General features: G+C 37.7%; 1 protein-coding gene across 1 annotated transcript in view; it reads right to left on the bottom strand.

Annotated features, from left to right (window-relative positions):
* Nucleotides 1–1,471: 1,471 nt before the first annotated feature.
* The window catches only part of LRP1B (LDL receptor related protein 1B), a 1,602,836-nt gene continuing 1,577,879 nt past the window's right edge, over nucleotides 1,472–26,428 (bottom strand). The window contains exons 87-91 of the mRNA XM_090045827.1: nucleotides 13,428–13,504; nucleotides 10,763–10,853; nucleotides 6,544–6,688; nucleotides 5,367–5,465; nucleotides 1,472–2,495 (exon numbers count right to left, since the gene is read on the bottom strand). Coding sequence (XP_089901953.1) covers nucleotides 2,355–2,495; nucleotides 5,367–5,465; nucleotides 6,544–6,688; nucleotides 10,763–10,853; nucleotides 13,428–13,504 — 553 coding nt within the window. The 3' untranslated portion in view covers nucleotides 1,472–2,354. The remainder of the gene's footprint in view (nucleotides 2,496–5,366; nucleotides 5,466–6,543; nucleotides 6,689–10,762; nucleotides 10,854–13,427; nucleotides 13,505–26,428) is intronic.

Genomic DNA, 26,428 nt, shown 5'->3' with positions numbered 1-26,428 from the left:
TGTTACTTTGACTTGGCTCCATAGTGACTGTATAGATCAGGTGCTTCACTGGGGCTGTGTTGGTGCATTTATCTGATAGCTGTCAATCAGGTTTAGCTAACTGAATAGCTAGATTGAATGAGCCATTTCCCCCCCACATCTGCAAGCAGCATACTAAGAAGCAGAGCAGATAGGTTTTCCTGCTCTGCAGTAAAGGCATAAATGCAAAATCTCAGACAGGGCCTGTCTCCAAATGTTTCAACAGAAACAGGATGGAACCCTTAGATGATATTTATTAGAAATTATTTTTTACAATTTAATATGAACATATTACCTGACCACACTCATTTATCCAATATTATTGTAAAACAAAAACTAAGGTTTAATGTTTAGTATAACAACTTCAGAGTTATCCAAATTTGTGAGCTATTGCAAACATGGAAAACAGAATTTTTTCAAGGAACAGAAACTTTTTGGTTTAATGGAATTTAGCGATTGTTACTTCTGGTACAATGTATTTTCATACTTTCCTTTAATTTCATTTTCTTTTTGGTTTTTATATTGCCTACCAAATTGTGTGCCCTGAATTTAAAAATTAGCCAACACAATGAATTAAGTATGTAGATTTTCATTTAAATAAGTCAGTCAACATTTTTTATAAAGTATTTAACACTTCATTGTAGAAACATAGGTAAAATGACTATTATAACCAAATGAAAAATACCGTTCAATTTAAAAAAATGTACTTAAACAAGAACCTGAAAAAGTCTGTGATATGCATAACATTGTCCAAGCAAAATTGCACTAGTATTACATAAATCAAGAGTTTATAAAGGCCTCAGTATGGCAAAGTTTAGAAATAGGTAGTCTGCATGCACATAGTACAACAAAAAATCATTATAAAACAGCAGTAATTTTTGTAGTGTTTGTACAAAGGGAATAAAGAGTAACCACAAACATATTTAATCAGTTAGGTTAATATATTATGACAGCTAAAAGTCAGTCATATCTAGCAGAGGAACAAAGAGTCCTCCACAGTATGTGTGTGAATAAGCAATTTGTGCCTTCAAAGTTATGTATAAAATATTTCTTTTTCTTTTTTACAACTGAAAGACATTGTACTCCTTATTTCCATCAAAATTAAAAAGGCAAGTTGAATTTGCTTTTCTTTCTTTTTTTATTAATCTTAACAACAACATAAAATAAGCTGGTACCAGAGAAAGTACTGGAAACTGATATTGACACTCTCCACTTCTGATAATGGGATTTTGACGTTTAACCCAAAATATCAAAATTAAACAACAACTGTTCTGAAATAGGGTTTCAGTAATATATAATATTGACCATATTTTACTTCAGTGGCATCACAGGCTATCATTATTAAACAAAACTGATGCATTTTGGATTCTTTAATACCTCTAAGCAAGGAATATTTTGTTTTTGTTATTGTTGGCTAAAGCTGAATTTTGTGTGTGTGTGTGTCTGTGTGTGCTTATGTTTTATTTTTGTTCTACTGCTTGGTGTGTGATAGGGGATTAATCTTCCACAAATAATACATGTGTAGGCAATGCCCTCTTGTGCTCTAGGCGGGTGGCTACTGTACTACAGGACTGCTGGAGTTCAAAGGCCTTGTCCCACAGCAAGTAATGTCTCAACTCTCAAGGTATATTGTTACTATGTCTTATAAGGTTTTACTAAATACAAAGGTTGTTTACATGGTATATATGTTTAGTATATCATGTACAGTCACTGAATTTCTGAAACATAATCACTTGTGTTCATGCAAATCATTAGATGTTTTGAGTCTATAAGTCTTGTTTACTTCTTGGCAACCTAAAAGCTAATTTTAAAAGCAAGTTATGTTTTGATTTGTGATGAAAAAAATATCTACTTTTATCAGGATCTGAAATGAAATTCTACTGGGCACAAAGAAGAGAGTAGACCATTCAATCATTCTTTCACCATTTGAAACAAACAAAATTACACATTGTACTACAGCTTTCGGACTATATAATGAAAAAGTGCAGATATCTTCATTGATTAAGTAGAACCAAAAAAGTTCATAGAAAATAGATTGTTCATATTCACACTACAAACGAATATGTTGGTTTTTTAATTTTAACAAATTCAAAGGTGTGTTATATCAGCAGCATTGTTGTAAATTGTACTGTAGTGCAGTTTCTTTTTCATAAAAATACCTTACAAATGGTCAGTCAAAAGTCATCAGCAAAAGAAAAATCCAGAAAACAATCAACCAAACAAAAAACCAGAGGTAATGCTGATGCCAAAACAATTATAATACTGTTGGTACATAGAAAAGTAATCCTTATATTTTATACATTTATACAGAGTAGAGTATAAAAGGTAACAGCAGATTATGCCACAGTCTCCCTTATCCCAATATCTATTTTCTTTGGAAGGAGTTCTTTTCTTTCATCAACACTTGCTAAGGAGTTTCGACAATGTTGTCCATCCATGTATAGCTTTGCATACACTGGATTAGAGTAATTTGTTGGCTGCAGAAAATATAAATATATAGGATGTTATTTGGATTTATCTTCATAAACATTTTTAAAGAAAAATTCTTAAAGTAAAAACAGAAAAAAAAGCAAAATTGGACATGTTTAATGTTTACCTGAACTTCTATAAGCCTTATCAAGGAGCTAATTATTCAGATAGTATTCACATTAAATGAAATGTGCTATTAAGGTAATTAATGACATGAGTAATATGAGTTGAAAGTTACAAACAACGTGAGGACAATTACTAAAAATACGAGAAAAGGCTCTTAAATTTTGTTGCCCATCCTATTATTCGGAAGATTTCACAATAAATTTGAATAATATAAAGAATGTGAAACTCTGTGTATTAGGTTTAATAGTAGAAATCTGTTATCAATGGGTTCTCCATACAGCCTATTCTGAGACCTCAGTAACCCATCGACAACCGATCATGTTTTGGAATAGTATATGTTTTAATCCACAGCCTATTGTAGTCAATTAGATTTAAGCATCTTCAGTAATTTACAAAGCACTTATGTACAGCTCTAAACTACATGCTTTCTTCCTATGAAAGCATGTAGGATGTGGAATTTACTGTTTGTTGACTCATGGAGCGCTGACAGATATGAAAATGAACCCCCCCGCAACCTCCCCAGCATTTTATCGAATAGAAATTTGACCCAGCTCATCAGTTGATTGAGTCAGCTATTAGATAAAATCACCAAAAAGTTCCACTGAAGTGCCCGATCTATACAGATGTTGGGTGAATCGGGTCAAACTAATGTGGTGCCTCTTCTGGGCGTGCACTGGACTTGGTGTGGGAGCACACTGAGCCGAAAGTAAAGTACTTGGGGGTGAGGCGTTCATGCCTGTAAGCAGCCATGATGACTTAAGGAATGCTTTCTTCCCATGTTATAACAACAGATCTTCTTCACTTGTTCTTTTACTCTTTATGTTTGGACTAAAAAGAGACATCTGCTATTAAAACTGATTTTTCAACTTTATATATCAATTTATATGCCACGGCTGGAAAGGGTACTGAATTCTTTACAGGTCACAGGGGTATAGGTTGTACTTGTGTTGGTCCAAGGCAGACCAGTTTCTTTGGGTAAATCTGATATCTTTGTATTAGACCAACTCAAATAGTTGGAAAACTACGTCCCTGCAAGCTTTCAGGTACAAATACCCTTTATCAGGCAGAGGAAGTGACCTGACGAAGGGTATTTGTACCCAAAAGCTTGCAAAGAAGTAGTTTTCCAACTATTTGAGTTGGACTAATAAAAGTTATTGGATTTACCCAAAGAACCTTGTTTTACAGGTATCACAGTTTTTTATTCTCCGTAGCTCATAGACTTGAATCTCCTAGCTTGCTTGGCTGTTGTCTTTACTTAAGCAGAAGAACGGTTTAGAATCTCAATCTCCTGCATCCCCAGCTGTATAAGAAACTGAGACCTGAAGCATTACCATGTCTTGGACAGTTGCATCACTCATAATAATCTAGTCAGAAGCTGTATATTCTGCTAGTACGGATGGCAGGACTGCTCAGCTTCTAAGTGGTGGGGCTGCATGCTGTGTGGGCTGCACCAGTCAGAGGCACATGCCCCAGATACCGCTCTGTGCAAGTCACAGGCTACCAGGTTGCACTTTCCAGCACTACACCATGCATGCCAGCAGTCCTTCCTCTCTCCCCACAACCCTGTGCGCCATATGCATGGGTGCTTCGCATCTCAGCTCTCTCATTGCAGCCTCCCATGGGATGTACTGCCCCACCCACTATGTGAGCACAACGGCCTAAAGATCCATACTTCCCTGTAAGGTAATGATTATAGAAATTTAGAGTGACAAAGAAATGTAGGCTTATTTAAACTGACAAGATTCACTTTTAATTAAATTTACAGCACCACAATTAAGGATGAAGATCATAATAGTTGAAGATTATGTAGTTGTCTTCGGGAGATATCAAAATACATTATAAATAATAATAAGAGATTATCTCTCATAATATCTGCATTAGGTGAATATTAAAATGCAAATAGGTAAAGAAGGGTAGAGAATGTTAAGTAATTTGAGTCACTTTCAAATGGGAATTTGAATCAGTGACAAAGTAGAGAATATACCGTACTTCTTCTAATGCTCATTGCTCTATTCTTAATAACTAGAAAATGTTGCCTCCCATGGAACCTATTATATTTTAATTACATTAAAGACACATCACAATCATGCAGTAATACAAATGATATAAAGATTAATATATACATTGATGTATATGAAGATGAATAAATTATATCAATGTCCTTTTCTTTCAACTGTTTAAACTTTCAATCATTGTTTACAAACATCGTTCTATATTAAAGTCTGGCTTATTGAGACTGAACTGAATATTTTGAGAAGACATTTGCCATTTGCAATAAAAAAAAAAAATTGGAGCCTGAAAGATCTACCAATAAACTGTAAAGTTAAAACAAAATCTAGCTGAATACATATGAAAGTTCTCTCAAAATATTAGGTGACACAATTGAATTTACTTAAAAAACTTTTCTTACTGTGATAAATTACACTAAATGCCCATAAATGCTTGGGATATTTATTTGGTTGGCATAATTTTACCATAACATTATGAAAGGCATGACATTGTTTACTGTTGTACTCTTTGTAAACATACATTTTTAAATTTGCTGTTTTAGATCTTACTACAAGGGCAAGTAAAAATGAAATATGCTAGATGGAAAGGCCTCTGTTATAGCAAAGAGAAATCTTAGTATTTGTAATATATTTCTTGACAATTATAAATTAAACAAAAATGCTGCTATTCTTATATAACATACATTTTATTTAGAAAAGGGGCTGTGATGGAATGAGCATGAAAAATGAATCATCATTTCTCACCCCTGCAGTTAGTGGTCCTTTCAAATCAGAGTTTAGGTAGATTGATGGTGCTGTGTGGGGAAGCTTGAATGCAGTAGGCCCTCCCCCTATATACCTGGCCTGTGTATAAACAGAAAATTTCAGTTTCTGTGATGTGAACAGCTTATTTTCAATTGTACTTTGAAGAATTGCTTAATAAGGTATGCACCAACCCAAACAGTATTTTTGAGTGATCTACAATTAAAACAGCCTTTAGAAATTTAATTACAAGTGTTCAATAGTTTGGATGATTCTTATATATAGAATGAGATTACCACTGTACACTTACTATTAAGTATTACAGTCAGGTATAACAATCACTCATGATTCAGTTATTCAACTTGTCTAGAAGCAGGTGAGCTTACTTCATATTAGTCTTACCTGTATTATGATACACATTGACTAGGTGATATGATGATATCATTCCTAGAGCTAACAGTAATCCAATGATTACTTTGGCAAAAATGCCATGAAAAGATGGCTGCCCTTTGGTATACTTCTGATTGCTGATAGTTCTAGGAGAAACGTTTCAGCATTAAGCCATTCATCCAGTGCTTATCGTTCAGGAAGTTCTAGCTTTAAAGAGCAGTACTTCTAGAAATGACAACATAATTTACAGTAATATGAAAATGTGCATTGGTTTTTGCATGACTGTAGGAAATCTATCCAATCAGGCCTCTAAATGTCTGCCCTTTTGAAAATAATTTACGCTCATTTATGTATGTAAGATTTCCTCACACTTGCACTATACAAGAGGGACAGTGAATGCATAGCATATTTTTCTATTCAATATGTCTACAAGAAATTAGAAATATAACTTATAAGAATTTTGATTATCTCCTTGAGCTTTATCTTAGTAAACATGAAGCAAGGATACTCAGTTGAGCTTTATTTTAGCATCTAGAAAAAGCACAAATATGAAACACATCAACAAATGTTAAGCTGCAAAAAAAAGATTAGCAGTATCTGCGATGTTTTCACTAAACTAACCTTGCTTGCCTTTATATGCATCTCATATATGGAACAGCTAAACCCAAACATATTTCATTATTTCTGTGTCAGATTTCATTTGAGAGAAAATCAAACTCGTTATGTTTAAAAGCATTTGATTATAATACAGAAAACAAGCACGCTTTTGCCATTTCAAAATCCATATTACCTTTTCTGGATTTACTGTAAAATCTGAATCTAAAAGACCCCCTTCATTGTGATCATGGCCCACCTCATACATGTTGTATGATGGATTACCAATTTCTACGTTGATTCCTCCATTTATCATTGGTTGTCTTCGGATAGTTTTTGTCCTAAAATATATAAACAAGTAAAAGGAAAACTATTTTTAAGTGTATCCATAGGTGATTTACACGAAGATATTACTTAGCAGCTTTAGCACCCAACCCCATGCCACTGAAAACATCCAAACTAAAGAGACTGGGACTATGAGAAAATGAAGACATGATGAAATTATCTGTTTGAAAATCTGGCTGCATCCTGAAAGTAGCCTTTTACATCCCTCTTAATTGGGTTTATAGTAGTATGAATTCCTATAACGCACACCACATTACTACATTGGATTCCTATTCCTACAGTGCAGTAGGTTCACTGGTTATGACAGGTTCTCTGCCCAATATTTCCAAATTCCCTTCTGCTCTCCATACTTCATAAAGTCACAGCAAAATATTTTTGTAATTAGCACAGTCATTAGCATAGAGAAGGGTGACCAAAGTCATTTGGGGATATGGAGTAGCTGCCGTAGGAGGAGAGACTACAAAGATTAGGATTCTTCAGTTTGGAAAGAAGAATGAGGGGTGATATTATAGAGGTGTATAAAAACTCATGATGAGGGTGGACTAAGGGAACAGGGATGCTGCTCATCAAGTCCCAGAATGCTAGAACTAGGGACAACCACTGAAATTAGTAAGAGGTTTAAAACCAACAAGAGATAATACTTTTTAAAGCAAAGTATAGTTAAGTTGTGGAATCTATTGCCACAGGAGGTGGTAGGGGAAGATGGCATAGCTGGATTCAGACAAGGACCAAGACAAATTTATGGATGATAGATCTATTAATAGCCATTGAACGGAATACTTGGGGATGTTTCTTCTGGTATCTCTAAATCAATAATGGTGGATGCCAGGGAGACCACTATAGATTTGTCTCCTGCACTGCTCTTCCTCTAGCATCCATTTCTGCGACTTTCAGACACAGGCCTATTTGTTTCATAGTTTCATAGTTAGTAGGGTCAGAAGGGACCTAAGTAGATCATCAAGTCTGACCCCCTGCCATGGCAGGAAAGAGTACTGGGGTCAAACAACCCCAGCAAGGTGTACATCTAGCCTCCTCTTGAAGACCCCCAGGGTAGGAGCCAGCACCACTATTGGAAGTTGGTTCCAGATCCTAGCCGCCCTGACCTAGCGCCTCCGGATGTCTAATCTGAATTTACCCTCTGCCAGCTTGTGACCATTATTTCTAGTCACTTCTGGTAGCGCTCGGGGGAACAGGGACTTCTCCGGTGCCTGCTGGTCCCCCTCTGACTAGTTTGTAACAGGCCACTAGATCCCCTCCTCAGCCTTCTCTTGTGGAGGCTGAATAGGTTCAGGTCCCATAGCCTCTCCTTGTAGGGCTTGCCCTGCTGCCCCCTGACCATGCGAGTAAAGGGCAGTGGTTGTGTGTGAAGGGTAGTGGTCCTAAAAAAACAGATAATTAAATCAAAAAATTATAACCTTCTCTCAATCAGGGAGGCCATTGGAAGCACAAAAATGATTCTAGGGGACAACAAGAGAAAAAAGGGTCATGAGTGTGGGTCAGATGTTAATGATGTGTATTCCAAGAGGGAAGACTGAGCAGAACACACAGGCCAGTGGCCACCACTTATCAGACAAGTCCAAGGAGCCAGTGGTTGCTGACCAGTGAACCTGCCTGGAGACGTGAGTGGAGGAGTAATAGAAAAACAGCCCCACATCTGGATGCTACTGGCTCCTTGGAACCCAGTCAGTCTGGCTTTTGTCTTGAATATAGTACAGGGGCTGTGCTTTTCGCCTTGGAAGGCGATCTTTGCCTGGAGATTGACAAGAGAAATTGTGCCCTGCTGGTATTACTAGTTCTGCAGCCCTTGATATGTTTGATCATGAGATACTGATAAAGCATTTATCTGACCTGTGGGTATTCACAGAACAGCTTACAGTGGCAAGCAGCTTTCCAGCATGATCTTGCTGTGCTGGGTCGTACATGCCGGGCTGTGGAGGCCCCAGGGGAGGATAGCAGGGTGGGAGCCTGAGCCTGCGGTGGGTAGCCTATGCCGCATGCAAAGATCTGGAGGCATGGGTCCCCCCTGCCCCCCAGGAGTGCACACAGCAGCAGGGAGCCACCTCCACTCCACAACCCTGTGGATGAGCTTCCTGTGGCCTGTCCCACTCCCCACTGGGTCCCTGCAGCTGTGCATTGCAGCCCTGGACCCCAAGCCCCAGGCACTGTCCAGCTGGGCACTCTGCCCTGCCCAACCCCCTCCCTCCCTCCCTATGGGGCCCTCAATCCCCCCCCACCTGCAGGAGCTGCTGTCCAGGCTGCCTGGTGGCCACGTCACATTCCCTGCCTGAAGACCCTCCTCCTGCTCCCTCCCAGCCCCTTGGAGACTGGAACTCAGCCAGCCTGCAGAGAGCTCTTTGCAAAACAGCATAATTCATGGGTTTCTCCAGTAAAATGAGAAATCTGTGTTTGCCTGTGGTAAAATGCACAGTTTTCTCCGTTTTTCGATGGGAAATGGAAAACCCGGATCCCGCTTATGACACTGGCCCCTGCAGTCTCAGTCCTTTCTTAGTGCCGTGTTGAATTTGGAGACTGAACATAAGAAGTGCCATTCTGAGTCAGACCAGTGGTCTATTTAACACTATTTCCTGTCTCCAACAGTGGCAGACTTGGATGCTATAAAGGGAGAGAACAGAACTAGATATCTCTTGAGTGGTCTATCCCCTATTCAATACTCTCCCTGACATCCACCATTTATTGGATTTGAGATGCCAAAAGAAATATCTCCAACCATTCTATTAAAACTGTATTCGGGACAATCTATTGAAACTGAATCTAGACCAGACAGAGATGATAGTAGTATATGACTACTTGATTTGGTGGGGGAAGGGGAGGGAACAGGGTACTGGGACACTTACTGATGGTGCTGTCATTTTTGCAATCTCGGTGAAATGAAGGGTACTCTTTCTGTGAGTAAAGTTATTCTTATGCAGAATTGGACAACTTTTGGATCATGAAATGTGTATGCAGGTATGTGTTACAGCATCTACTTGATTTTAATTTCTACCATCATATAAGAATTGTCATAAAAAATTGTTTCAACAAGATCCATAAATTGTATATTAGAGGTTAGGAACAGGCATTAATTTCTCAGAAATTTCTCAAGAATTTCTACTGTTATAAATGTCTCTGGGAGATGAAGCAGTATAGGTGTTCAACCTACAACTTCCCCATCTTCCCCGATCCCCTGGTGATGCAGGTCGGGGGAAGATGTAGGGAGCAGTGGCAGACAGCAGAGCAGCAGGGAGAAAATGGAGAAAGCAGAGGGAAAGGCTCCGTGTCTTTTCCTAGGCCAGGGGCATCTAGGTCTGGAGAAGGGGTGAGGAATCTTTCACCACTGCTCCGCTTCCTCCCATAAGCCAGGTAGGGAGGAGAATGGCGTAGCGGAGAAAAGTCCATTCCTTGCACCAAGAAGTTCCTGGTCTGGGGAAGCTTAGGAAGCATTGCCCTGCTGGCCCAGGAGAGCTTTTCTGGCTCTGCAGGGTTTTAAACTTCCACGTGCTACCCATTTGGGCTACCACACACATGTCATTTAAAACCCACAGGACAGGGAATCAGGGTGGGAAAAGCTTCCCCAAGTCTGTTTTCTATCTTCACTCTCCAGCTGGGTGGAAGGGGCAGCAAGTGGATGCCAGCAGGGTTGGAAACTGGGCTGGGAGGTTGCTGGCCTGCCAGCTTTGAAATTGTCTCCAGCCCATTCCCCAAAATAAGCAGTCCCTGTTTTGGGAAAGGGGAAGGAAACAGCAGGGGCTGCTCCCCTCCCAGACCAGACCAGAAGAGGAGCGTACATGTATTTATTCTTGCAAGAGGGCATATTTCCTACAGGACAAATTGAATGACTTTTTGCATGTCTGTAGCTTCTTCAAGGAGAGTGGCAATTCTCCTGAAAAATGTTAATGCCTATACATGGCTTTAGGAAACACACCCCACACTGAGACAAGGGAAGCTTTTCATGTGATAAGTGACTGATGCTTGTGAAATGGCTTCTTTACACAAAAATTTGTAAGCATTTCTATTCATCTCTGATTTCTTAGCTCGTACGTAACTTGAAAAAAATTATATTGAATACCTACCTTCGTTTTCTCTTGCAAAGTAGTAGACCAATGACCAAAGTAGTGATTAAAGTCACCAAGAGAACAAGAGGAACGATGATTGCAATACTTCCTGTTACAAATCAAGGAAACAGCATTGAGTCCTATGTAATTTTCAAGTTAAGTGAAGTCACCACACAGCTAAGAGGAATAACATAATTTAATTTAGCTATAAAATGATACGAAGACTATGATTTCTGTTCAGTTGACCAATGATATTTAATGAATAGAAGTTTAATACTGATAATGAAAAGGTCACTATTTTTACATAAATCTGAATGTCCTCAAGAGCAATACTTGAGGCGATAATGTTTCTTGATTTCACATATGATTTTTCAAGGTTTAATTCATCCAGTCCACATTCTGAACTGTGCTCTCATTTATAGCTACTACATTTATAGATTGTCAAGCCAATTTTGGGCTAGTTTTGTATGGTCATTTATAAAGGTATTTTATCACTTCTCTCATTTTACTTAAAGTATTGGCCAGTTTAAAGAAGGTATGACTAAGCCCAAAGAATTTCAATTTTAGTATTTATCCATCTTAGCCACCCTTATTTTTTTTAAAATTGAATAGGTGTAAATAAATTGTGCTAGCATGTGGACAGTATGTGTGTTCCTGCACTTTACAACTCTATATTTGGGGGCTAGGAATTTCACTATGTTGTTATAGGCAACTAAGATAACTGCAATAGAGTCTAATGTAGTAGAAAAACAATGTACAGAAGTCTTATATCAAACACTATTGTTAAAAGAAGGGGGAAGGTTACTGGCAGTCAAATCTTATTGGATTTACTGAAGCAAACAGCCCCACTGAAGTGAATTAAATAATTAGGGGCCCCTCTAGATGTTCAGGTAAAGGTATGATAGAATCTGATGTGTGATCCACAGTCATGCCTCCTGCCATCCCACATGTGCATGGGACGAGGTGTGATTGTGGGATCCAGCATCAGATCCAATCCTGCCTTATTGCTAGTTCAGGGGGAGCCAAAGATCACCATCCCAGGCTCCCTCTTCACTGGTAAGTAGCAAGCTTCTGCAGTAACAGGACTTTCAGTCATGGCAGTGGTGCATGGCCCAGCATGATGATGCACCCTTGCATCTGGGAGCCCGGCAGCTGACAGGGCTCTCAGCCACGGGGGCATAATTACCTTACCACATGTGCAAATTAAATCTGGATGGAAACCAGCTATAAGGTTATTCTACATTTTCCAGGTCTCAGCATTCTGTACTAGGTTTAACTTTTGATGGTTCACATTTAAAGGGAACATAATGATATTGAGATGAAAAAGACATGAATGAGTGTGGTAAGAAGGTTGCACATGTCTTAACCATGGCAATCAAAAGCAACTCCGCCCCCCCACCTTAAATATAGTCACCGCCCACCTTAAATATATGTGGAATAGCTTAGGATCCAATACCCGAGCACCTGACTAACAAAGTGTGGTTACTGTCTTTCAACAAAAGGACTGATATAAGTTCTGCAAACTCTTTGAGTTGCTTTTAGCTTATCAGCATTATCTCTGTGCTGTCTAGTTTTTACTGCAGCAAGATAGTCAATCTCCAAATCCCAAGCTTATCTAAACAGTAGGGTAATTCATTACACTTTTTCAGCTGGCTCAGATATAAGTGAGTTGTACAGCAGGGTATCATTAACATACAGGATACACAACAGTTCATCTCCAGTTTAAGATGCCAATAATGTACTAATAGCAGGTTTCTGTACATACAATGCATGCATTTGTTTTTCTCTTGATACACCTTTAATATTTGAAGGAATAGTTCTCATTTTGGAGATAATGTTATTAGTGGATAAATTTACTCCTCCAGAAAAAGCTTGTGTAAACCTGACGAATCACTTAAAACCCTAGTTTGACATTTCAGATGGGACTTAACTGATGATAAATCTCACTTGGTTGGTTGGTTAGTTTTTAAATTTAGATCTTGTCCTATCCAAATGGCTTAGAAGAGCTTACAATAACCAACCCACAAGCATGATTCCCCAAATCAAAACCTCCAAACATGAGAACTCCAAATGACTACAACCATTGCCTTCCTTCTCAAGCCCCATATACCAGCAAACACCCCCACCAATTCCAATCACTCCTCACATTAATTACAAAAACCCTTTTCCCACCTGCCCATTTTCTGCTCACCTATCCCTATTGCCTCACTTCCCAGGATGATCCCCCTCCAACCTTTGCCCTCTTTGCCTCCTAGAAAACACAACAAACTCTTCTTCTTCCTCCCAACAGACATAACACATATTCCAAAAACCCTACCAAAAAATAAAAGAAATAGAAAAACCCTTCTTTCCAAGTCCTTCTTCTGCCATATGCTAGCTCTGTACAAAGGGGTGAATTTGAGCAGAATGTGTATCATCTCATATGCTTTTACTAATAAAAGCTCATGCTAGGCTTGAAGAAGTAAGTATGTTAAACATGCCATGGTTTCCTATTAATCCAAACTGTTTTAGTGGAGTTGCATGTCAATCAAAATTAGAAGAATTAGCAGCTGCTATTTAAAAATGTGTAACCTGCAAATATCACTTAGAAAGATCTCATACTAAAATAGCACCAGCTAATATTTTTTTTAAAAATTGAACCATATTTTACAAGCCATAGTAGGTGTTAATCTGAATAACTTACTTGTACTGATATTGTCAGACTTGCTGCTCTTGGGAGCTGGCCTCTCGCACTGCGTACCTGACCAGTTGGCTGAACATCTAAAAGGATCCAATTAAGATGGTAAAATTAATGGATGCCAGCTGTTAACATACTAACCTATTAAAGAGACCACCGACATCTTAAAAGCTAAATGAATCATAAAACAACCATTTTACAAAATTACAATAAGCTTTATTCATAAAGGGCTGTTGTATTTTCATGACATTGAACACTATGTAGTGTTTTCTTTAATCTTTTACAAACCATAGCTTAGACCTCAAGTTCTTTCTCATTATTACATTTTTAAAAACCTGAAGCCATATAATTTATAAAAATATAACAAAAGCCAAACAAAATTGTTTATAAATGTCTGCTATACCTTCTATGTACACTACATAAGTTATCATTCATAAAGTAGATGATATACTACTCCCATTTAAAAAAAATATTAAGTTTTAATACTATATTTTGTAGTTTGAGCAGGGCTGACTTAATTTCATTTTGTTCACTGTATTATTATGTTACCAAATGGTGGAACTCTTGAAATAAAGGCTATTGATATTAATTCTTGATTTAAAAAAAAACAACTTTGTTGTATATGCAGCCAATGAAAGTTGTAGAATAAAGCCTTTTGTTTAATTCATGTAATGCTAATAATAGTTCTACTTCAATTCCTGATAATTTATTATTGGCACATTAGGCAACGTAATAAAAGAAATTAAGCACATGCACAGTAAAAAAACAAACAGACCCTGAACTTGCTTAAAACATACTTATGAATAAATGAACTTGATATTTTTTGATGATACTGTCAGATTTTTCATGTTCCACAGATCATGTTATAGCAATTAGTTATAGGTACAGTCTTAAAAATTGACTAAAACAACAAGTCTAAATTCAAATTTTAAATACAAGTTTAATACATAACAGTAATGAAGAGCACAGCATGTCCTTTATTTTATTTGTTCTTCAGAAGGATTTATCTGGCAGATATAAATGTATCTTTTAATTGTCCATTTCCAAGAATATGCAACATTTACTATTCAAGTTGAATTTGATGGCTGGGCTTAATGACTCATCTTGTATTATTGCTGTTACCTGACCAGGACCTGTGAAAGCACTTATATATATGCTTAACTTCAAACACATGACAAGTTCCACTCCTTTTAATGGGACCATTGATGTGTCTGACATTAAACGTGTGCTTAAATACTTTGACTGGCCAGAGGCATGGCTGAATATCCTCTTCTATGGCTATGCAACATGTTTACTGAAAATCTTCATGTGGTTCTGAAATTCTCTTTCCATTTACCATCCCAAAACGTGAAGACAAGAAGGTCAGAAACATTGCCTTGGTATGCCTATTAGAAATGGAAACCCATTCATGAAATCTGTTTGCCTTATTCACCCAATTCTAAATATAATGAAATTCACCTTGAATCTGCCATGCAAGATGCTGCAAGAAAAGAATGTTTATCTTTCCAATACATACTGTATAATGAATCCTATATTATTCTCTTTTAAATGTTTTATACATCTTTTCATACATATAAGTACGACCAACATGGCTACCAAGTACACCCCTGAAACATGGAAGACATCAAACGCTAGCCGATTTTGGATTTTAAACTTCACTGCAGAATGACAAGAACATTTTTTTACCTCCCTGCCTGCCATCTGACACCTCCAGAGAAGAAATTCTACCTGATCTACACATCAAAGAGCTACTCAGCACAGCTCACAAAGACACTCTCATGGACCCAGAGGGACAGCCTTCCATCTTCAGCTCCCTCTGTGCAAAAATGAAGTTTATTTCCTACCTGTGGGGATTTTTCACCATCTTGTACCATTTACACTTTTCCCAGAGCCTGGTGAAGGGACTTTGATCCCGAAAGCTTGCAGAAAATGACAATCTTCTTGCAATTTCCCAGTTGGTTTAATAAAGCTATCTTTTTGGAACCAAGAGTTGTTTGGGTTTTTTTTTTTTTTTGTATATAAGCATAAATTAAATGCATTCAAATGTAATAAAGAATGTTATTCCTAACCATTGAGTACAACTTACCAGCCATTGTTGTAAATCACCTGCCTATGGGTTAAATACAAAAATATGATGCTCAGTTACCAGACTGGAGATGTCAAACTTATCCTATGACATTGTTCCATGAAACACAATGTTTGGAAAGTCTCAAACTGTGTAGAGGCCAGAAACAGGTGCATCTTATTTAGGCTATTTCAGCACTGAGGAAAATGACATCATTGTGGCTTTGTGCGTTCAATGGGGAGAACAGTAGTAAATTAAGCCTTTTCCCTACTTCAACACATGCATATAATCAAACTTTAGCCAAATGTCTTTTCAGTGCTCCACCTTACATTCAAATGTTAGGTCAGGCATTTTTACTTCAGTAGACTATTCCATGCAGGGCTATTCTTATCACAGCATCTAAACTGGTATGTATTAACATATTAATTCATTTTTAATTAACACTTAGTTCAGGACTTTATGTACAATAAAGTGTAACAGTATTATAATTATTATTTGGTCTGACATAGTTGTCATTATAGATATATTTCCTCTCTTCAGGTAAAGATGTTGTTATTAATTAACAATAGAAGACAGGGTGTACTGTTATACGTGTAATTACCTTTAAAACTCAAACTGAAATGGCATTTTACCCATTGTTTACCATCATCTTAGCATATACTAAATCATATGATACCATTTATGATTCTTATAAAAAAGAAGACATGCTATTCTTCAATGGTTTCATTTTTTCTCTGAATCACCTTTGAGTTATAATCAAACAGAAATTATTACTCTTATAGCCTACCTTGCATCCCTGCTATTTAAAGAATTTGCTGCTCCACAAGATCACAACACGATTACAACATATGATTGAAAATTAAGTATCTTTATCTCTTTAGGGAAACACAATCAATCTTTTGAGTCTTTTTACATTATCAGGGTCAGAGCTGCTCTCATTGGACAATTACAGAATGAAAATCCTTAGTCCTTTTTTCAAAAGTAGTAGTTTAAATTTGCCAAATGCCTTAAAAGACATAGTTGAACAAGACTGTGGAAGAAATAAGATAATCAATGCTGGAAATGAGGCTCACTTAAGAAATATGATTAAGCAGGAAAATCCAGCAGAACTGATGAAGATTTATAGTCAAGATCTGAGAAGGTATTCTTTTAAGAATATGTTGTGTCAATATCTCCAAACAGACACTATACTGTCATCACTGGCAATCCCTCAGTTTGAGGATGATCTTCACCATGGCTCATTGCTGGGTCTTGAGATTACTTAAGAGTTCAAACCTTGAGCCACAGATCTATTTCCAGACACCTACATAATGATGGTAGGTTACCCATGTTTCACTTCCAAAGAGGAACGTGGGGACAATAACTGCATTGTTTACCCGGATCTTGGCATCTTTCTGGAGATCACAATAAGTAAAAACACACCAAAGTAATTTTGGAAAGGAGGCACTTGCACACCAGATTCAGTACATAATCTCTTCATCAATGTTCACCCCCTGCAAGAGGTGGCTACTGAAATATGGGGTAGTGCTCAATGGTAATTTGAGGAAACAGGTTACATTCATGGCCTGGGTCAGGCTGATAGACCACTTTAGTCATCTCAATCTTGATAGAGAGGCTCAAAGTTTGGTAGACTTCTGAAAAGATCCAGCATGGTCTGAAGGTTTTCCTCAGTGTATGTGGGGATGGTGCACTCATCGGTGTACTGAAGATCAAAGATGGTTATTTTGAGTGTTTTGGTCTTCAAGCTTGATTCCAGTTTAGAAGACAAGTGGATCTCTCTCTGATTCACTGCATAGAACAGTCATGGTCATCTGGTCATGGAGGAGCCTTAGGACATTGATATACTTTCAGTACATCCAAATCTGGCAAGTACTTTCCACAAGACTTCACGACTGTTGAAATGAAAAGCCTTAGTAAGGACAATGAAAGCCATCTATCTGATGTCATTCCCGACACTTTTCTTGGACCTGATGGGCAACAAAGATCATGTCAGTTGTGCCATGGGATGGTCTACAACCACACTGAGATTCTAACAGGACTTTCTCAGCAAGTGGTAGAAGGTGGTTCTGGAGAATAAGGGCAAGGTTTTTCCCTGCTGTGGGAAGGAGGACAATACCTCAATAGTTCCCACACACTAACTTATCTCCTTTCTTGCAGATACTCATGACATTGGCACTCATTAGGTCACCAGAAACCTCCCCATTGTTCCAAATTCAAAGCATAAATCTGTGGAGTTTCAGTACCAGTTCCTTGCTGCCAGCATTGTAAATTTCAGGGTGTTGACAAGACTATGGTCCATGCATTTTCTCAGGAGGATGCCGCTGGGTGGCTTTTCCTACTCCTTCCTTCCCAATGGTGCCACTCTGGAGTTCCAGGTCACATTCAACTCTGTTGTTGAAGTCACTGAGGAGGCTGATCTTGTCCTCCTTGCCAGTATTAGTAAGTAGTCAAGAGCAGCACTGTTCTTTGACATGATTGTCAGCATCACATGTTGGGGCATACACACTGCTGATAGTGGTGTACAGGTTGTTACTAAGCTTAAGAGATAGGGTCACAAGACATTTGTTAATGGTCACAGAAAGCACCATAAGTTGACTGATTAGATGACTCTTGATGGATAAGCTGATCCCATGAATAAATTTGTAGCTGGAGACTGCTAGATTCACCAGTTCTGTTGCCATCATCCCCAGTACATCACTGCCGAGATTTTGGAGGTTGGTACAGGAGAGCATGTTGTTTCCTGTGGTAGAAGCTGGTTCATGATTTTAACATGGGGAAGCTGGTGCACAGAAACAGCAACCACACAATGTTGACAAGGTGGATATCTGGGCTCACTGGCAAGGGAGAGCCCTAAATGACAGGAAAATTCATCTTGCTGAAGCATTTTTTCACCTTTACAGATACTGTTATACTGACATCTTCTTCCAGCTTATCTGCTGCCAAGGACTTGGGGTTGGACTGTGGTTTATCTGGAACCTACCCTCAGACCTATTTGCCATGGGTAAGCCTGCTAGGAGCGTGAGACTCCAGTAGGACTGCGTGAAGCTTTGGACCCTGATTCAATTCGGCAGAGATTCAACCCAATTCAGTGGCTGAATCTCCAACTCTGAATTGAATCAGAGGACCCATTAATTTCTCTGAATCAAAGCAGAACCCAAAAATTGATTCACAGAGGTTTGGAAAGATTTAGAGATTCAGACATATACACAGCTTTAAATGCTTCTTCTACCTACCTCAAGGTACCAGGTGTCTTGCAGATGCTGCGATGCTGTGGCACAAGGAGTGTCCCACAGGAGTGTGGGAGGCTCCCCAGTGCACTCAGCAGCAGACCCAGAAGTGGACCGGAAGCACTTCCAGTCCACTTCTGGATCTGCCAGGGAGTGCACTTCCCCCTCCCCCCCCCAGTCGGCTTAGCGACTGGTGCCTCCTCAGTCGGGGGAGAACCTGGGGTCCCCCTGTAGCCAATTGCCAAGCCAGAGGGACATGGGAGGCTCTCCCAGTGTGCTTGACAGCAGACCCAGAAGTGGACCAGAAGACCCACCTGCCCATGCTTCTGTAGGATGCTCCATCTACCCCAGCATCACAGCATTCACAAGCCACACCTGGTATCTTGAGGTATGTAGAAAAAAAACATTTAAAGCTGTGTCTATGTTTGAATCACTGATTCTCCAAATCAGCATTGAAGCTTCACATTCGGATTTGGACAGATAGAATCGGGGTCAGTGATCCAAATTAAGTAATCGAATCTCTGTTCCCAATTCAGGCTGGATCCAAATCCAGATCGAATACAGCTCATTTCACACACACCTAGACTCCAGGCAACATTGATCTGAGGATCACTGGGACACCCAAGCCTCTCCACCACTACAAAGTCTCAGTCCGTGGAGAGGAGACACTATACCATAATCATTGAGATACTATAGTTATATCTGTACTAAGTATAGAAAATAATACTATACCTCAGAAACTGCAGCATAATATTTATTGGTACCATTGACATTTTAATGCTACTCAGACATTAGCAGTGTTTCCAGCTCTCATGATTTTGCAGCATTATTTGAACTCTTATGAAAACATGATAGAAATCTCCCAATTTTTAAATGTCTCCTCATTCAGAATGACTGTGTTTACTGTTAGTGAAGATAAAATCAATAAGAGGGCCAACTTTTCCTATAAAACATCTATATGTAGAAGTGAAGCCTACTAGTATTTACAGTTAACAAGAATTTGTAAAACGCCCCCAAACTACAGTGAAAATACCCAACCAAAAATAAACAACTAAAAAGAGCTGAAAAAAAATTAGGAATGGGGAATTTCTATATTCTCAAGTCATAATGATTAAAAGGATCTGGAGTGGGGGTAAGGGCTATGATTGTTGCTTCACATAAACATTAGATATCAATATTAAGCCCCATTATGAGACATATGCATGGCTCCTCCATCCATAACTGGGTTCCAATAAAGGTTTTGAAAGTATATGAACTACCAAAAGGGGGTTTCTGCGCAGTCAGCACTCTAAGTAAAACCAGACTATGGCCATAATTCAACTCTCCATTCAGAAACAGGTGTTTGCTTAAGAGGCACACATTTTGTGGTACTATACTTAGTGCCTACATACTAGGAAGTAATTACAAAAATGGAAGACATATTATTGTGGAAAGGATACCTCTGTAAAGATTTTAAACTGAGGAGTTCATATCCTATTATAGACATCTCGTTCTTGACGGAAAAGAGGTAGAATTAAGGTATTTATACTGTGAATATTGTGAATTATCAGAATATTGTAGTTGTAGAAATTTGTGAGGGAACAAGTGTTTACTTCTGAAAAAGAGATTTTCATATAGCTTTTATGGTTCAGTGCACACTGAAACATTTTAAACTCAGTTATATAGCCATCTGGCCAAAAAGAACCACTGGACTGTTAAATGACTGAGCAAATATAAAAGGCTGGTAAAAAGGACAGATTGGTTGCAATGGTTGGTTGTTTTTTTGGGAGGGGAGGGGGATTGGTTGGTTGTTTTTTGTTTTTTTATCGCCAAGGCACTGTCTGAAAAATATTATATAGAAGAAATTTTGTACAGTTGAAAGTACTTTTGTAGAGGATTGCTTTCTAACTCAGTATACCAGTATGTATCAGCTGAACTGACAAGGAAAGCAGCAATACTAAGATTGCTTCAGAAGCTGAACAGAATCTCCAAAGCAGCCATTACAATGCAGAGGATGAAAGGGAATTGAAAATGTTTCTCACCTATAAATGATATTTCTCCAGTAAACAAGGTCATTCTCCAATTTAAAGGGTTTTTGCTTAAGTCATACGTGGACAGGTAATAACAAACAGAAGAATGGCTGAATTATTGTATCTCAGTCTAAGCATCTTTAACACTCTTGTGTTAAAATCCCTGCTGCAAATGTTATATCGCTAAAATTAAAAGCACTTACAAGATGGGAGAACAAAATACTTACTTTACAACTACTATTTACTATTTGTATTAAGGTATTGCCCAAAGGCCCAACTCAGTAAAATGACCTCTCCTTTCCCCATTGTATTGTGATAAGCATTATATGAAGAAATAGTATAATATGATTTCTGACCAACCCCCTCCCCACCAAACCCTTTATGAACTTTTCCCTAAGATATAGAACCCAGAAGTTTGCCGGAGACTAAATATTGCCCAAAGTCACAGAAGGAGCTTTGGTAGAAACTTCTGGAACCAAGGGTCTATAGGGAGCAAAGACTGCAAGGCTTTTTTTTTTCCTCAAGTAATAGCTTCCTAAGATGCAACATGACTTTCATAACAATTACAAATATTACATAACAAATACTGCATGTGCCAGTATACAACTCTTCACATGAACAAAAGTGTCAACACTAGCAGTTTCTTATTAAGGATTTCTTGACCCAGAGGACACTTACAGCTACTGAAAAATAATGCACATAAAATTAGCAAGGAAGGGAAGAAAATGAATAAAAGATATCAGGTACAGACATTAAGGGCTCATGGTTGCCTGAAAGGCTAACCATTTAAAAACCATATCCTCAGAGGAAGACATATCCACCTTGCAGTATCTAGTGACAGAGTAGATTGAGGCCCACATAGCAGTTCTACAGATGTCATCTTAAAAATATCCACATGTCTCAGACTGTGACAACTTCACCAATTTTGTTAAGTGAGCTCTGATGCCAAAAGGCATGTTTTACTTTTCTTTTCTGTGTCAATGTGATAGCTGCACTCAGATAATTTAATATTGTAACTCTGAATATTTTTTGCTTTTCCTCCTAGCATTGTATAGGATAAGTTATACCTCTGAGTTTTCAAATTATTCCTGGCTGTTCCTTATAAAATTAATTTCTCTTTGCACATCTAATGGGGGTAGCTTGACATCTTTAGTACAAGAAGATCAAAGTCAGAATAAAAGAAATGGGGTATGTTCGTTAACAGAAATACTGTATTTTGAAAACGGATTCTAGGCCTGTTGGAAGGACTACTTTTACTGGGAAGAAAAGAATACAGGTTCTTTAATGGACTGTGCATGGAGTTTGCAAGCTCACTGGACAGATATGCCGAATGACAAAAATGAATCCTTAGAAGAAAGGAAAATAAAATAATAATTTGATCATTCATATTCAAAAGCTCTTATTCTTAACAGAGCTTTCATTTTCTTAAAATTTACAATAACTCTATTAATTAGCATTTAATTTAGAAGGTTTTTAAATTGTTCTGTTTAAGAAGCTATGCCCCATTTCTTCCCGAGTGATTTCTATGCTACAACAAAGACTCTTCTAATGTAATCTGTAGTTAAAATCCATTAAAATCTTATGCATTTGAAGGACTAAGGATTGTTTTTGCTATTATTTTTCCTTTAGCTGTCTCTTCAATAGAGACAGATAGATAATCTTATCCAACCATTAAGAGGCTTCCTCGGAAAAAAAATAAAGCTTTTAAAATGGCAAACATTACTATTTTTCTCAAAGGACATGAGGCTAAAAGTATCAACATAGTTACTGTTTCTCACTGGGAGCAATGGGCACCTAAACACATGCAGTGAGGTTGCTCCAACTCGCTGGAGCATGATAATTACTGTGCTGCAGCAGACTCCAGAACTCATGTATTACTGTCCCCATGCTGAAAAACGGCAGAGGAGGCACTTTAACTAAAGCTCGTTAACTAGAGCTCCTGTTGCCATTTTTTCAACACAGGGACGCTGATACACGAGAAGCTCCAGGTGATTTAATTAGAGCGGCTCCAGGAGCCACTCTAATTAAAGTGCCCCCTCTCATTCCCAGAGCACATGTATAAACGCCCAATGAGACTCAAGAATTTGGTAGCCCCTGTCCTAGGAAGATGAGGAGGAAGAGGAAGAATAGAATGTGTATACAGAACTATGTGTATATAATGTCTGCAATCCATACTGTGTTGGTAAAATTAAGGTTGAATCAATAAATATTTTGGACTGGTGGATATAACCCATGGGACTATTCCTTTTAGGTTTTTTGCTTTATTTTGTTTTAATTTATATTTGTATACAACATTAATAATTTTTAAAAACCCCCAACAAGAGATGGCGCAATTACAAGGAAAACAAACAGTTGAAAATTAAGTTAATATTCAATATATATCCCCAACTTAAAAACATGACAGTGATGTTACTTTTTAATAAATCAGGCATCACTAACACAAGAAATACAGACTTCAAGATGTCCAAACATGCTAAGGAATGGGAATGCACATTTCAGGTACTCATTCAATTTTAACTCTGCCCTGCATTAACATAATAATTAATGTCTAATTTTGTCTTTCAAAATCAGATTGGTTTAATGTGCAAGTACAAACACTATTATGCACTAATTATATGGTTACTGTATGGGGGGTCTACAGCATAAAGGAGGAATGAGGTAGGAACTGACTTGTTATTCCAAACCAATGAGTAGGAGGGAAACTCATACCAAAATAAATGCAGTTAGAAAATTTCAGATGAAAAAGGGCTTAATTGCACCAAAAATTAGGAAAATGTGTCTAGATACAAAACACAACTGCTGAAGCAACTCTATCTAGTCAATAAAGAAACTCCAACAAACAGAAGGAATGACTTGAAATGAGACTGATGTGGAAAGGATGTCTTTCTTCACTGGTTACAGTGAACAGTCAAACAAAATAAGTCGCAGGATGTGGAAGTAATTCCAATGAATAGATATTTCTGTCCTGAATGCTTCAAGCTGAAAATGCATGCATCACCCAACTCGAGAACCCATGCAAAAAAAATTTAAAGAACAAGTGAGTTTTTTTCTCCATTACCAGCATCTCTTGATTTCCCTCATGCACTGTTACTTTTTAATCTCTAATTGGATTATAACTTTCAAAAGAATTTTGGTTTAGGTTGAAGTTTGAAAGATCTCATAAAATATAAAATTAGGTGTTATTGATCCTTTCAAGTTGGAACTGTTTATATAATAAATTAATTTAGTTTCAAGTGAAAGAGAGAAATGATCTTCAACAACTGAATTAATACTTATGATAGTCTTGTGTACTTACGATTAGGTTTCTCATTATTGTACCCCAGCAAATTATATGGTGAACATATTAAAAAAATACCTCCTGTTCCAGGGTTTATCATTGGGCTACATTTCCTGGTTTTTAATTGCCGTTAAGTTCTATGCAGTGCTCTCTTAGCTGATATTTTATTCAGCTCTGATTTCAGAATATGCAATTACTATGCCAGGTTAGGTTGTTTTAAGGCAGTATGTCTCCTTGCTAGCCTTATTATAGGTCTGTGATTTAAAATATATATATATATATATATATATCCCTTTTAGGAAGATTCAGTATGTATCACATGTAATAATGAATTTTTATATGCACATGTATATGTTTATAGAGAAATTTATTTTGATTGACTGCTCACTTTTAAAGGTTGTAAAAAGAATAGTGCTGTTGAGGGAGTGAGTACCATTAGGAACTGCAACTTGAGAAAAATTCCTCCATCTTGACAATGGAAACAGTGTCTTTCCAGTCTCCATAACATACTTGTTATTTCCCGCTATTCCACTCTGAGTTAATTTACCAAGATTGGTTCCCTTTTTGAATCAGTCCTCTGGTTCCGCTGTTTCACTGAACCCAGTTTGATCATCTTTTTCCAGCTTTTAATAAATTTCACACCTCACTACCTTTTGTTTCTTTCTCTATAGCATGGTGCCTGATCCTTCAACAAGGATCCTCTGAGTATATATTAACCATTTAAGTGACTGCATTGGCAGTGCCCTCATCTCTCCTGTTTTATGAAGAACATCTTGTAGGATGTATCTGGTGTTTCTGGTTTTGTGTCCTGAAGTTGTGTGCAAGACGGTGGTGCTTTTGAAAAAAATTGGGGGTAAAAGTTCCTGCAAATGCGGGTTATGTACTTAATAGCCCTTTCCCGTCCTAAGTTCCTAAGACGCTTACTATTGTCTCTCACTCTCCATTTCATTTGCTTCAGCAATTATATGAGCATCCTCTCCCCACCTAAGGCTACCTTTATGCTGTTGTACATGCTGCTCTTTGTCACAGAATGCCTCCTTAATTAATCTGCAAGGCCACTACCTTCTCCTCCAAACTACAATCTATTGTTTTTATAACAATTCCTCTACTGAGAACCAGGGATGGCTTAATTAATTATCACCATAGCACACCTGTTATTATTTAATTTTAAATAGACAAAACACATAAGTTGGACCATCAGGAAACTTCAATTCATGCAGTAAGGAGACACCATAACCATGTGATCTTATTTTTGTTACTTTATATTATTGCATCTCACAAACAAAGGATCAGACCAAAGTCCGACTCCAGTGAAGCATGCCCATTGACTTCACTGGGAGTCTATTGGTCAGGCTCTCGTTACATTTGTTTCCATTTTGAAAGTAAGCGCTTTAAAGTAGGAGTTGTTTTTATTATGTTCTTATACTGACCAACAGAGTAGTTCTCAATCTTTTCAGCCTCAAGGCACCCCTCATTAGATTCAAGTTACCCCTCATAAAATGTCAGGTCTTAGTTTTCACTTACTTTGTGACTACAGAAAAATAATAGAACAAATCTTTTGCAAAGAACTCAGAAAGACCATAAAAGGTCAGAATGTGTTTGGCACTGCAGATTCCTATTTGAAATCTGTGTTTAATATGTTCATGGGCAGGTGTTTGCCACGAAACAGTGCTAATACTGAGTGGTATTCCACAGAGTCCTTAAAAAGTTCATCTTACAGCACCCCAAGATGACATTGCATCCTGGTTCAGAATCATTAGTCTAGCCCAATAAATAAAGTCCCATCCTGAATAGTGTATTGGCCTGCAGCCTCAAAATAACTATTAATACTTATGCTAGTAAGAATGTACTTAACAATGAGAATACAGACTATGAAGTGATGAGGAAAGAGAAATGCAAAATGATACTAAGTAAAATGTAAACTGATGGAAAAGATGGGTGGAGGTGGTTTTGATCAGAATAAATGATAAGTATGTTATCTGATTAGTTCCTTTCTGACACAAATATTTCCTTTAATTTAATATTAGTACATTGCATTTCTTGGTCCAGTTATGGTAAGTAGTTCAGACATGACACTCAGGCCACCAGATACACTATCCACCAGATAAGTGTTACCAATTTTTCCTACTTACTTAAGTCTGATAAGAAACTTGATTCATAAGATATGATAATTTAAAAAGGTGATGTAATTATATACAAACAGATGCTTTTAGGACATTGTTTTGATACTACATTCACAATAGGTCAGAGAGAAGTAAATATCAGTGCCACAGGACAACTCCTAAGGTAACAAGTTTATCATTTCTAGTACTTATTTTTCTCTCAAGAAATAATATAAAGAAAGAAAACTGAGGTATGCTCCTATTCTGAAAATGGCCTGTTAAAAAGCCAAGGTCTGTATTCTGGAGCAACATGTATACAAAAAGAAG

The sequence above is a fragment of the Crocodylus siamensis genome, chromosome 4, assembly GCF_052110815.1.
Source record: "Crocodylus siamensis isolate JL-2025a chromosome 4, ASM5211081v1, whole genome shotgun sequence".
Lineage (NCBI taxonomy): Eukaryota > Metazoa > Chordata > Crocodylia > Crocodylidae > Crocodylus > Crocodylus siamensis.
The sequence above is the reverse complement of the archived record's forward strand: the minus strand, read 5'-3'. Positions and strand labels throughout refer to the sequence as shown.